The sequence below is a fragment of the Cyprinus carpio genome, chromosome A16, assembly GCF_018340385.1.
Source record: "Cyprinus carpio isolate SPL01 chromosome A16, ASM1834038v1, whole genome shotgun sequence".
NCBI classification, from domain to species: domain Eukaryota; kingdom Metazoa; phylum Chordata; class Actinopteri; order Cypriniformes; family Cyprinidae; genus Cyprinus; species Cyprinus carpio.
The window spans coordinates 4784804-4797775 of NC_056587.1; the positions used below are offsets into that span (position 1 = coordinate 4784804).

Sequence of the window (12972 nt, forward strand, 5' to 3'; positions counted from 1 at the left end):
TCATGCATGTTTTTAAATGTCAGTCGCACCACATGACTTCGATAATGCAGACAAACTGTTTCAATTAATAAGCAGTGAAGCAGTTTCTTGAAAAAAAAATCATGCCAAATTATTTTCTTTTTACTTTCAAATCTAGTTCTTTTAATATATTTTTCTTCATTACAATATCATTAAAACTGTACCACACTGACATTTACGACTTTGTCATTTCATGCATTTAGTATCAACTGTTTAAATATTCTTGAAAGAAGTATCTTATGTAAACAACGACTACATTTATTTGATTTATTTGAGTAAAAACACTAATATTGTGAAATATTATTACAATTTAAAATAACCACTTTCTACTTTAAAATATTTTACAATGTAATTTATTCCTGTGATTTGAAAGCTGAATTTTCAATAGCCATTAATCAAGTCCTTAGTGTCATCTGACCCATCAGAAACATAAAATAAACATTTCTTATTAATATTAATGATGATTGAACATTTTTTCCAGATTGTTTGATGAATAGAAAGTTCAAAAGAGCAACATTATTTGAAATAGAAATATTTTCTAACAATATAAAAGTCTTTACTGTCCATCAGTTTAATTCATCCTTGCTGAATAAAAGTATTAATTTCATTCTACAAACAAATCTTATTGACTTTGGAACAGTTGTGTAAACCTCTCACATGCACATAGACTTTCTGTCTGGCAGAAAGGACACTACAGACTACAGGTCAGTGCATTTTGTATTGTAAACAGAGTGTGATTGTTTATTCTGGGGCAAAGTGATGTTATACTGATATATAAAGAGAACAGGACCAAAAACCAGAGGGAGAAAATGAAACTAGGACTGTGAGTACAATAAATAAAAAAGATGGAGAGCTTGCATTGTGCTGGAAAATCAACTGAGGAAAGTAAAGTCAGGTAGAGGAGGGAAGGGGTGCAATGAGTGAGGGAGGAGAGAAAGAATAAAGATAAGCACACAAGAAAAGAATGCACATAGAACAGAGATGAGGGGAGGGAAGAGGGAGGGGCTAAGAACATGGCAAGGTTACACATGAAAACTGCAGTCTGTTTTCTTCTATGACACACACAGAAAGAGAGAAGTAGAGAAAGGAAGCTTCAATTTGGCTCTTATCTCTGCAATATCACATTAAAACAAATTAAAAACAGAACGGAAGCACTGAATGCTAAGGAAGCAAGTACATTCATGATACAGAGAGTCAGGAAAGAAGGAAAGACAGACAAAAGACAGAGGGACTATGAGAACAGTAAAATAAACACGGCGGCTACACATTGGCAGAGTTTACAGGACCAGCTCTGACATCAGCAAAGTGAGAGAGGAAGAGGGGTGCAACATTGCTTTACGGAAACCGCTTGACAGTTTCATACGCTGACACAGTTTGAAAATAGGAAACAGACGCTTAAGAGAAACAGAAAAAAATAGAAAGACAAAAGGATAAAACAAAGCCCATTTAAACCAAACCATGTTGATGAAAGAATACCGGATATGCATGCCACTCACTGTCGATGAGGTAAGTTTGTAACTTTTAACATGTTTGGGTGTGCGTCCATATGTGTGTGTGTGTGTGTGTGTGTACAGCAGCTGTCCCTATGATTAGTGTGCATGAAAGTAAACCTTAAAAAGCTTTTTATTCCACACTGTTTACGCAGATGAAACCTTAATGTAGTTCTGTGTACATGTCTGTGGGTTGTATTACATAACCTCTCCATTTCAGCCGTTTTCTTTACCTAAACGGGTATGACAAGTTACGTCCTTTCATTTTGAAGGCAGGAGTGAGTTATTTACCTCAAGGCTAGGAACAAAACACAAAGGCATTTAACCACAAACGGCTTAGGATTTCTACAAGGGGCTAAGGGATTGTTTAGACTGTCTATGTTTCACCTTCGAGTAGCCAAATTGTGCTCGTTCAGATCAGACAAATCCACACAAGCACACCTGACCTAAAGTCTGCCTCAGAATTCGTCTATGGTCTACATCAGCACTACAACGCATAGTTTCCAGACAGAAGCACCACCCCCTTTTTTCTGGAGTAGCTCTGTTTTGCATACAGACAGCTTTTTTCTCCAAGCCTCACAAGGTCTCTGTCTGTCGTCATCATCAGTGACAATGATTGTTGGAGTGAGTTTTAACATTAACAGATTTCAAAAGAATTAGTCCTCAGAAAAACTGCGGGAACCTTGTCAGTGCTGCCATCACAGTTTTTCAGGAAAATATGTCGGAAAAATTATGTATCCAGTACATTTTGTCTTTAGAAAACAAAACAAAAACAAAACAAAACATATGGCAGATGACAGATTAAACACTACATGACAAAGAGTGACATTTAAGTGGAAGGGTTTGGTATTTATGGTAGTTTTAAACTCATGAAGTTCATAATTTTGTTAATAATCCTTTTTAAATATGTAAATTAAATATATTTTTAAAAGATATATTATTATATAATTTTATTATAATATTTTACATTATGTATATTTTAATATTATACATTAATATTGTTTTTCATTTCATGGATCATGGAAGACATTCTCAAAAGGTTTAATTTAAAATCATGACATTTTTTATACTGATAATATTACTTTTTATTTTCAGAAAAAAAATGCCCATAAATATTTTTGCATTTTCATGTTAGCACATATAATAAAATACACCAAAATGTTATATTACATTAATAATCAAAGCCTTATAGCAAAACAGCACATATAGAAATTGTATACAATTTCATTTAAATATTTAATTTATAGATTTTATATTTATATGTTACATTTCATGAATCATTATGGAAGAACACAATTTCCTATAAAGCTCCAATTTACTTTATAACACATTAAATGTGAATAATAAATAATTTTATATATATAAACAATTTGGCTTACTGTGTTAATTTGACAGCATTGAACTTAGAAAAATATGTCTATTATATATAATATTTGATTCATATAAGGGAATAAATTGTCATAATTAGTCCAAAACAATGTAAATATTTATGTTTTGTCTCAAAACTTACACTGGATAAATTTCTTTGAATTCTGAGAATTCAACTTCCATTCTGATTTAAATTCTAATTTAACATTCATATGGCCGATTCCAGTTCTCATTCCAGCTCATGAGCTGAAAGTGAGTCAATCCTTAGAATTTTGCTCAACCCAGCTATAAAACAAGTAAAAAAAAAACATATGAAGTCACAAACAGAGGTCAGCAATTTTTTCTGTCTTCCTAATACAAGATCGGCCAGTTATACATGATCAGCAAGCACAGCAGTGAGCAAAGCGGGGGAGGCGAAGGGGTGGAGGTCGTCCGTAATGAACCCTGCACAGACCCCAAACATGGAGCCGGACAGATCACAGAGAAACGTATCTACCTCAACAGGTAAAGTCCATCTGCTGGGGGTCTCAATAAATGCACACACACACACACAAATGCTCGCATAAGCAATCATGTTTCTTTCATGGTTTCCATCGCCCACCTTCCAACGTTCCATCAATCAGCTATTATTGATGACTGCAGCTAACACCTTTACGCATGCAGCAGAGCTCCGTCCATCGCTCACTTTCCCTCCAAAAACATCTTCTCTCTTCCTGTCGGGATTCAAGCAGAATTACACATCAACATTACCATCCGACAAAAGATCACGTACACATTCAGTCTGATATTTTGGTCTGACTTATAGTAATTGCCTGTTTTTGTGTTTTTTACACCCTCTCTTTACACACACACACACACACACACACACACACACACACACACACACACACACACACACACACGTAGTCATTAGATGCTGTTGTGAATATGAATTACTGCATCTCTAGCAGTAAAACAAATTTTTCAAGCCATTAATGTGTTAGCAAAGACCAAAAGGGCAGAGCATTAGTTCCTAATGGTCAAATAAATCTTATCGTGGAGCATGTGAGTCTAATTCAAATGCTGATATTACCACAGACAAGATTATTATATACTGTTTACAAGTACATCATGCTGAACTGCTGCATTGTAATTATGAATAATTTAACTTGTATTGTCAAGATACGAGCGTCCAAGGATTGTAATGTAATGGCAGTTGTTTGGTGGAAATGTGCTGTTCCACGGGACACACTGTGGAAATGTCTGTCACTTCAGGAATGGAAAAGAGAGAGTGTGAGAACTCGTGGTGCTCGACACAACTGGCTGACCGTGCATGATCTACTTCTTCTCTTCTCCACCCCTCTCTTCTCATCCTCTGTCCATCCATCCATCACTCAAGTCCTAGGGCTGTAAATCTCAAGCGCTGTCTGTGCTGCGTTATCTTACAGTGCTGAGTTCATTATCTCCCTTGCTCTCTCTCTCTCTCTCTCTCTCTCTCTCTCTGTAGTGGGGTTTCTTGAACTCTGACTGTGTTTTTGTAAGGGACAGATGGCACCAGACACCTCTGGAAGTGAGCCTCATAGCTATTGTGACGGCGGTTTGACATCTTAACTTAATACAAGTCAGACTCTCTAACCATTAGGCCACGACTGCTCCCTACAACACATTGTGTTTCCTTCTGGAGCATCAGTGAGCATTTTTACCACAACTGTATATTATTTATTATGTTAGTTTGTTAATGTTTTACCACTTTACGTCAAGGTTTATTTGTTAAAATTAGTTAATACATTAGGTATCAAGATTTTACAGCATTTCTTAATGCATAATACACTAAAGTTAATTCATACAACTTAAAAAATGCTGAAAATGAATATTAGAAATGAACATCAATCAAGATAATGTAGAAATTAACATTAATCTAGTTTAATAAATGCTGTAAAAGTATTGTTCATTGTTAGTTCATGATACCAGTTGTAGAGTAAAATATTAACTAATGGTAAAAAAATGTAAATTATTTATAACAAACATCTTTAAATATAACAGAAGTGTCCAAATACACAGTGCAGAGAGAAATATAAAAAGCTCCACTAGGCTTTTAAATTACTTAGAATTTGTTTGTCCACCAACTTCACCAGAAAGATTCAACAGTTAAACTGCATGGTGCATTACTGCATTAAACTAGCTAAATTAGCACTAACTAGCATATACCCGCATGGAAATTCATGCTGGATTATGCTCGGGCTGTTTGTGTCTTTGTTTAAAATGTCTCTTGTGTCATAGCATGTTCTCATGTTTCCCTTTTCGTCAGCAAACTGCCAACCTGGATAAGAAAGTTTGTTCCCATGGCTTTTTATATCACAGAAACTGCCTGGAACTTCTACCCTTACACCATAACAGGTCAGTTTAAGCATTATATTATAATAAATACATCAGTGTTTGAATATTAACATACCATCACATGGCACGTACATCCATCTTGTCTGTTCAATGCACCAGTAACCAGCTGTGACCTAACACCATATTTTTTTTCTGCATTCCTCTCTCCTTCTCCGTCCACTGGTGTTTTACTATAGAGTACACGGTAAGTATTCTCAAATGTCAGCTCAAACTCATGCAGTTTGCTCACTGGCCCACTGAGCATACAACATAATCACTTCACTCTCTCTCCTTCTCGTTTTTCCTCTCTCTCATATCTTTACTCTTTCCAAAAGTGTTCCTTCCTACCGAGGTTCCATGTCAGGATTGAGACGAGCTTTGAGAATGACAACGGTTGCAGTGAAAATGTGAGTGAGAGATGGCAACACACATATACACACACACTCACTAACAGTGTGTGTTCTCACAGGAGATAATCCTTTTAAAGGAGGACGATTCATCAGTGGCACACGTAGCTCCCGTGTCCTTGTAAACAGCCATTGTGCTTGTGTCTGTCTCTGAAGCACTCAGTAGTAACATTCAGGCAAGATCCAAACACTCCACCGACATACGACACCAGTGCTTTTAAAGCAGGGCCTCAAACTGGTATAGGTCATTTTGTTCAGACATGTTTAGCAAAACTACGTAGGTCTCTTGTATTTAAATCAACAGGGCAGTTTAAACCAGAAGTCACTGTGATGTGCCTTCAGTTAATGAATACCACATTTTTATTTTTGGTGCTCAGTGCAGCTACACTACCATTCAGATGATTGGGGTCACAACTCAAATTCAGTTTTGCCATCACAGGAATATATTACATCTTAAAATATATTAAAATATATTTAAAAATATATATATTTTTAATTGTACAAATCCTTCAACGTATTACTGTTTTTACTGTGTTTTTGATCAATTAAATGCAGTCTTAGTGATCATAAGAGACTTCTTTCAAAAACTGCAATTTATTTTGCCTGTCTAAAAATTATTTCATTAACAAGCATGCAAATTGGATGAATTTTTTTTTTTTTTTTAATGGTCTCAATATCATATATATAGGAATAAAAATATATATATTGGTACCAATATCAGATAATGGATAATATTAGAGATACAGTTAGATATTAGAGTAAACAAGTTAATTTCAAAAATTTTTACATTTAGATTAAATTTTTACACTCAATGTTAATCTTTAAAAACACAAATAATTTAAGAATTTAAGAATAATTTAAAAACACATTAACACAACACTGTAATCTAGCAAATTTTCAAAAATATGAATATCCATTTTTAATAGTGTACAATATTATCTTGTTAATTAATTTAGAATTTAAATTATTTTAGTTTTAAGTCTTTTATATTGTATTCATTTTGACAAAACAACTGCAGAATTTTTATATCGGCCATAAGCCAGTACCATTAAAATAATCTTCATCTTATCAGTACCAGCCAGACTTTTAAAACCGTGCATCTGTTTTTAAATATCTTCTCACCATGACATCAAATGTTTCTGGTTTCTTAATGAGGCTTAATGGGGAAAATTGCAGTTCTCAGGAAATACAATCTCATGAGTCGCTCCAAGGCCTTTCCATACATCAATTACCATAAAAGTGCACTAATAACTGTAAAGTTTTAGATTGTTAAAACATTTTTTCAACTGTCCTTCAGGTAACGAGAGACTTCTGCTTTAAAGTGAACAAACAGACAATTTATTTAGCTGTGTTGTCATTGAGAGTTTTTACTTAGTACTTATTGTGATGAGTTGAGTTATTACTGGTTTGCAGTGTGTTTGTCTGCATGCAGCAAATGAAAGAGAGAGAGGCAATTGTGCCCCGGAGTGCTCTCTGTTATTAAAAAATGAAAAATACGACTTAAACAAGATCCAACTTGCCACAAATCGGCTCAAAGATTTACGAGCAAGTCTGCCTGTGAAAAAGAAAGTGTGAGGGAGATGGCGGGAGAGTTTTGTTATTGATACTTTTTAATTGATACAGTTTCCTCCAGCTGACCCAACTTTCTCTCCACATATAACAGCAGACACACCCTCATTCGCATACACACTTTACACTTAAATTTACACTACACTAAGTAAAAAAAAAAAAGAGAGAGTGAGAGTGTATTTCATATACACTAAATGAACAACAAGCTATCCGTTTTGCATACAGGCACATTCACACAGCAAGTTTCACAACTCCAGCACAATCAAACAAATGAAAATAAAACTGGTACAACTCTCAACACATCAGACGAGAGGAACAGTAAACATTACAACAGCTTTTCTCACGAGGAGACTGCAGATAAAAAAAGACAAACAGGAAAGAACGGAGGGAAAAAAAGAGCAGGAATTTGGAAATTACTTACATTATTTTTAACCAAAACAACTTTAAAAGACTAAAAAGAGTGTTTAAAACAGAGAGACAAATTCCCACTTATTTTCTTAATTCCTTATTTTTCAATCATTCTCTTAGATTCCAGTGGGTGCAAAAAACACCTGCAATGCTGCTCAGTCAGTGCAGCCTTTGTTTAAGTTAAGACTTGTTATCTGCTTTCTTTCTCCGCTGGCCTGCAGTAGTTTGCATAATTCAGTACTTCTGCCTATAGTAGGCTTGATTTTGCACTCTTTGTTTCCATGTGTTTTGCATTAATTCAGAGTCTCTGCCTATGCCCTACAGTCTTGTGTTATGTAGTGTGTCAAGTTTCTGTAATGGGCCACAGAATGTTGGTGCATTTGTATTCTTCTATGTTAAAAAAACTTTAAGTTGCAGTGTCATTTTTCACTTGGACATTAGGGACTAGCTGGAATAAGAAAGCAGCGTGTTCTTTGGTATATTGTTGGATTTGTCTGAACATTCTGTCTGATGTTTCCTGTGCAGGTGTTTGATGATGAGCTCACTCCAAAGGACAGTGTCTGCTTTTTGGATATTTTGAGTGATCCAATCCCTGACAAGCATTATAAGAAGGCAGAGGTACATATACTTTCATATAAGCATAAATACATGGCAAAATAAAATCTGGGTTGGGTAAAATTCAGAATTTAAGAGTGGGCTCGTTTTCATTTTCATTTCATGAGTCGGAATGTGAATTGAATTGGCCACACGCCACAGGACACTAAATTGGGATTTAAATTGGAATGGCAGGATGAGGAATGTATGGAACAGCAATCTACATTAGATGAATTTTATAAGTCCAACACAAGTTTCATCAAAACATAAATAAATAATTATTTTTTACTAATTATGCCTATTTATCTCCTTGTATGTATGCTAAAAAAATTCTCAGCTTATTAGACTAAACTGAGTCTAAACTGAGTGCTGTCACATTAAATGAACATTAAAATGTTTTATTTTGACATACAGCAGGGGTTTTCCAACTTTTTGATGCAAAGGACCCTCTAAATATAGTGATCCCCTTTAGAGAGACTCCCTTCCTATAATATAAAGCATTTATATATTTCTATGTATAAAGCCCAAATTATATTTTTGAGATAAATATTAAAGGTGACATTAAAGACATTATGTTGTTTTATCTAAATTATTTAACAGGCTTTATATTGTTAGTGTATTAAAATCTACAGAAAAGTAGTTTTGATTTATCTGATTTACTTATAAATAAAAGGCAGAATCAAACAAAAATCATCAAATTCAAACACTGATCGTTAATATAATTTAATGTTTCAAATTATTTATAATAAATTTAAAATTATTATAAATGAAATGTATTATTAAAAACAACTCTTACTGCAGATATAATTGCTTGTACTTCCTTAAATTTAAAATGCAAATCTGTACTATGTTCATCGATCAAGATTTAAATAGGAATTAAATTCCCAGTTCAGATCAGAATGGTGAGCAAATTTGACTCACAAATAAGCATCAAGTGTACTGTGTTCTCCTGGTCTTTATGCCCTTACAGCAGTGCAGATGTCTTCAAAGCTAGCATTTAAATAACACAACAGAGATATGAGTCAGTGCTCATAAGTACAGAAGCAAAAACCACAAGACAAGCATTACATAAAAACCACATTCCTCAGTGTGCTCTACTTAGAGACACAGTTCGTTTGAATCTGCTGCTTTAACAGTGGACAAACAATACATCAGAGGAAAGCATGTTTCCATTTTACACTCTTATATTCAGTCATGCACAGCCCCAGATCCATTGCTGTCATATGCCAAGTCAGGAATAAGACAAATCCAAAGGATTACAGTTTTCAATGAGAAAAACAGCTGAGATACACCAAGTAGGGATGGGTGAATCAATGTTCCAATATTATGTTATATTATATTATATTATATTATATTATATTATATTATATTATATTATATTATATTATATTATATTATATTATAACAAGTTGTTAAAAGACTAAATCAATGCTAGATAGGTAAATGAGCTAGCTAGTTTATGACCAAAAGTTGGTTTGTAGTTACTAAATGTTTATTTCCTATTAATTAAAAAAAAAAGACAATTGTTACAATATAACAGTTAAATGCCTGAGCTTGATAAATGAAGTCAACATTACAATTTGCATAAATACTGAGAAAAACAAAATCCAATTATTCACTTGTCAAGTTTTAAAAGTCTCCAAATAATGTTATTTCATATGTCAAAATTTTAAGGAAATTGTACACTTTTAGTAACAGGAGAAAACCATGCATGCACCAACAGGGACACATCTAAATATTACATGTCTGCTCATTAAAATGAGTTAATTATTCATAACAGCTTGTATGACAATTAACTGAATATCAGTTCCATAGATCATGTACTAAAATATTTTCATTGTTAAAAACAGACAGGCCAAAACCACTCATTTAAAACAGTTCTGATACCAAAATATAATATTACCTACTATTCACACTAGGTTAATTTAGGTTCATTTTAGATAATTGTTAATCAAACATATCTAAAAGGTCTCACAACCAAAAGCATGCGATTTTTGCCTCTAACGCTTTAAAAATGGGACACCACATGATCCACTGTGAAATGTAATTCACCCCTGCACAGTAATTCATGCGCAGCATGCAACACACACACACAAGAACAAGCAATGATCTGCTCACTCAGCAGGTAATGTGTATGTACTTAAAACAAACAGGATCTGAGCAACTGGGTGTCACAGAAAACATGCCGTGGACCCCTAGTGGATGGCTGGAGGAACACCACTAAACCCATCATGTGCTCCTACAAGAGAGTCTCCTGTAGCTTTGAGGTATACGGCTTCCAGGGGCGAACAGAGGACTTCATTCACAGGGTACTGACCATTACATACCATGCATTACATCATGCTGTTTAGTCATGTAATCCCATCATCTGTCATATTATGGCATGTTATGATTCATCATAGAACATTCGTGACATTCTGTTGGTGGGACACAGACAGGCGGTGGCATGGATTGACGAGTGGCATGGTAAATGAGATGTATTGCAATGCTTCATTACCATAATTAACCACATGCTCTGTTATGTACACACAAGAATCCTGATCCCTTGTTTGGTACTCAACATGTACTTCTTCTATCTTAATTCTTCACAAATACACAGTAAATGCATAACAAATATTTGTGCATGCAGGAATGACACTAGAACAGGTGAGAGAGTACGAGAGAAAACAGCAGGAGGAAACCAATAGCAAACTCAATAGTGACATTACCTGCACAGGTATGCTGAAATTATATCAACAGTATGATTATAATATCAATACACTGTTTACATACATAGAGTCAACATACAAAAATATACATATATCTTTAAATTAACAATAATAACTATAGTAATAATAGCAATTCTGTAGAATTTTTCAGTTTAATGTATGATGAACATTCTAAATAATGTAGAAACCTTTTAAAACCTGTTTAACATTCTAAAGAAACCTTTTTAAAAATGTCCATTAACAGTCTATTAAAATACCCTTTCCAGCAAATATAAATGAGTAAGTCTTGAGAGAACAATGCGCCTAACATTTTGAATTATATATATATATATCAGTATCACAAATTTGGTTGTTTCATTAATGGCCTAGAAATAGTGCAGAACCATAAATATTTTTAATTCATTTTCATTATAACATTTCCAGGTTCAAATTTGAGTGTGAACAGATTTTAGCCTTACTGTAGCTTAAAAAATAGAGTGTGGCACTAGCAGCGCCGAGGTCACGGGTTCGATCCCCAAGAAAAAAAGAGCAATTGATAACATGTACCGCTTGAATACACGCTTTAGATAAAAGCATCTGCCAAATGAATAAATGTTAATGTAATGTAATGTAGATTTTACAATGTGACCTCACTGTCCTCTATCAGTGCCCACACTGCCCTCTGTTGGTGAACGTTTTATATTGCATCACAACTGTTACAGTTTAGTCAGCACAGCAGATGCAACTTCATTAATATGGAAGTCATCATGACTCATCTAACAACAATTTTGCAACATGTTATGCTAAATCAGAAGCACTTGTGACAAAAACTGATTTTCTTCTCTGCTTCCCAGACTCTGCTCCTCCAAAGCGACCCAGCTTGACTCGCTCCATCTCTGTTACGGATGAATCGTCACTGAAAAAGATGGGGGTAAATACTGTAGACATTGAAGCCTCTCCATCCTGCCCGTCCTCCCTCAAAAGTCCTGTGAGATTAAAGTCGACCCCGGAATAACACCCATTCTCCAACCTCACACCACATCGACCACTGCCAGTACCAACATTTAGCAAAATTCAGGACTTGGACATTCTCTTCAAATCAAAACTAAAAAGACATTCAACATTTTCACTCTCTTGCTCAACATTCCAACTGGATGTGCTTGTGTTCCATGCAGAGGCTTGACAAAAACACCGTACTGAAGAATTGTAAATATTATGTAAAAGACTCTGGCTTCTAATGAAGTGAAACCATTGTGCCTTAGTTCACGTTTCTCACAGACCTCACCAAAATGCATTGAACAAATGGTCTATTCCACTGCCTATAAACATGAAGGGGACCAGACGTACCTGAACACAGATGAAAAGCCTCTAGTGACATAATCAATAGACTGATTCAGTGAAACCCGATCATATGGATTATGGCAATCGTGAGTGACTAGCTGAAATTTCTAGTGGTTACGGGTTATAACCTTTGACCCTGTATCAATACATTGATGGAACGCAATTGATTGTTTAGTTGTGCTGCACATAGCAAGAACATTATCAATATACTTTGTGTGATAAGACTAAAGACTACCATGGACTAAGAATTATGTGTTATTTGACATTAATATAACACCTGTCTTTGTAAGATGCCACTGGTGATATTCTGTGTTTGTCTCTGGTTATTCACATTAAAGGGGAAGTGTGTCATTTCTGTAATTAGTTGAACAAACAAGTAACCCCACCCCAAACTCACATCATTAGCTGATATGTCAAACCATTCAAACAAACAGAGGAATGATGAAAGTGCCATATCATCACATATTTTTCATAATAAACTTTTTTAAGGGATGCATGATGCTCTGGTTCCACACTGGTTATTATCCAATTTTTTTTTTTTCAATCATCAGATATAGGTTATGCTCATTTGCTCTATTATTACATTAAGATTATCTTTCACCCAAGAATGAAAATTAGTCCATACATTACTCACCCTCAAGTTATCCTAGGTGTATATGACTTTCCTCTTTCAGACGAATCCAGTCGGAGTTATATTAAAAATTGTCTTTGATCTTTCAAGCTGTTTAATGCCAC

General features: G+C 34.6%; 1 protein-coding gene across 1 annotated transcript; it reads left to right on the forward strand.

Annotated features, from left to right (window-relative positions):
• The first annotated feature begins 1050 nt into the window (after positions 1–1050).
• Positions 1051–12736, forward strand: LOC109105091 (cytoplasmic phosphatidylinositol transfer protein 1-like). The gene is made up of 10 exons (XM_019118441.2): positions 1051–1524; positions 3232–3380; positions 5164–5252; positions 5429–5436; positions 5567–5638; positions 8141–8233; positions 10363–10518; positions 10612–10675; positions 10839–10925; positions 11751–12736. The coding sequence occupies exons 1-10, from the start codon at positions 1477–1479 to the stop codon at positions 11909–11911; spliced, it is 927 nt and encodes a 308-aa protein (XP_018973986.1). The 5' UTR covers positions 1051–1476; the 3' UTR covers positions 11912–12736.
• The last annotated feature ends 236 nt before the right edge of the window (positions 12737–12972 follow it).

Bases quoted from the DNA above. Each gene is read 5' to 3' on its own strand.
- LOC109105091 (XM_019118441.2), top strand. From the start codon at position 1,477: ATGTTGATGAAAGAATACCGGATATGCATGCCACTCACTGTCGATGAG. The intron at 3,381-5,163 runs GTAAAGTCCATC...CCTTTTCGTCAG, and splicing joins AAACGTATCTACCTCAACAG to CAAACTGCCAACCTGGATAA. The intron at 10,676-10,838 runs GTAAATGAGATG...TTGTGCATGCAG, and splicing joins ATGGATTGACGAGTGGCATG to GAATGACACTAGAACAGGTG.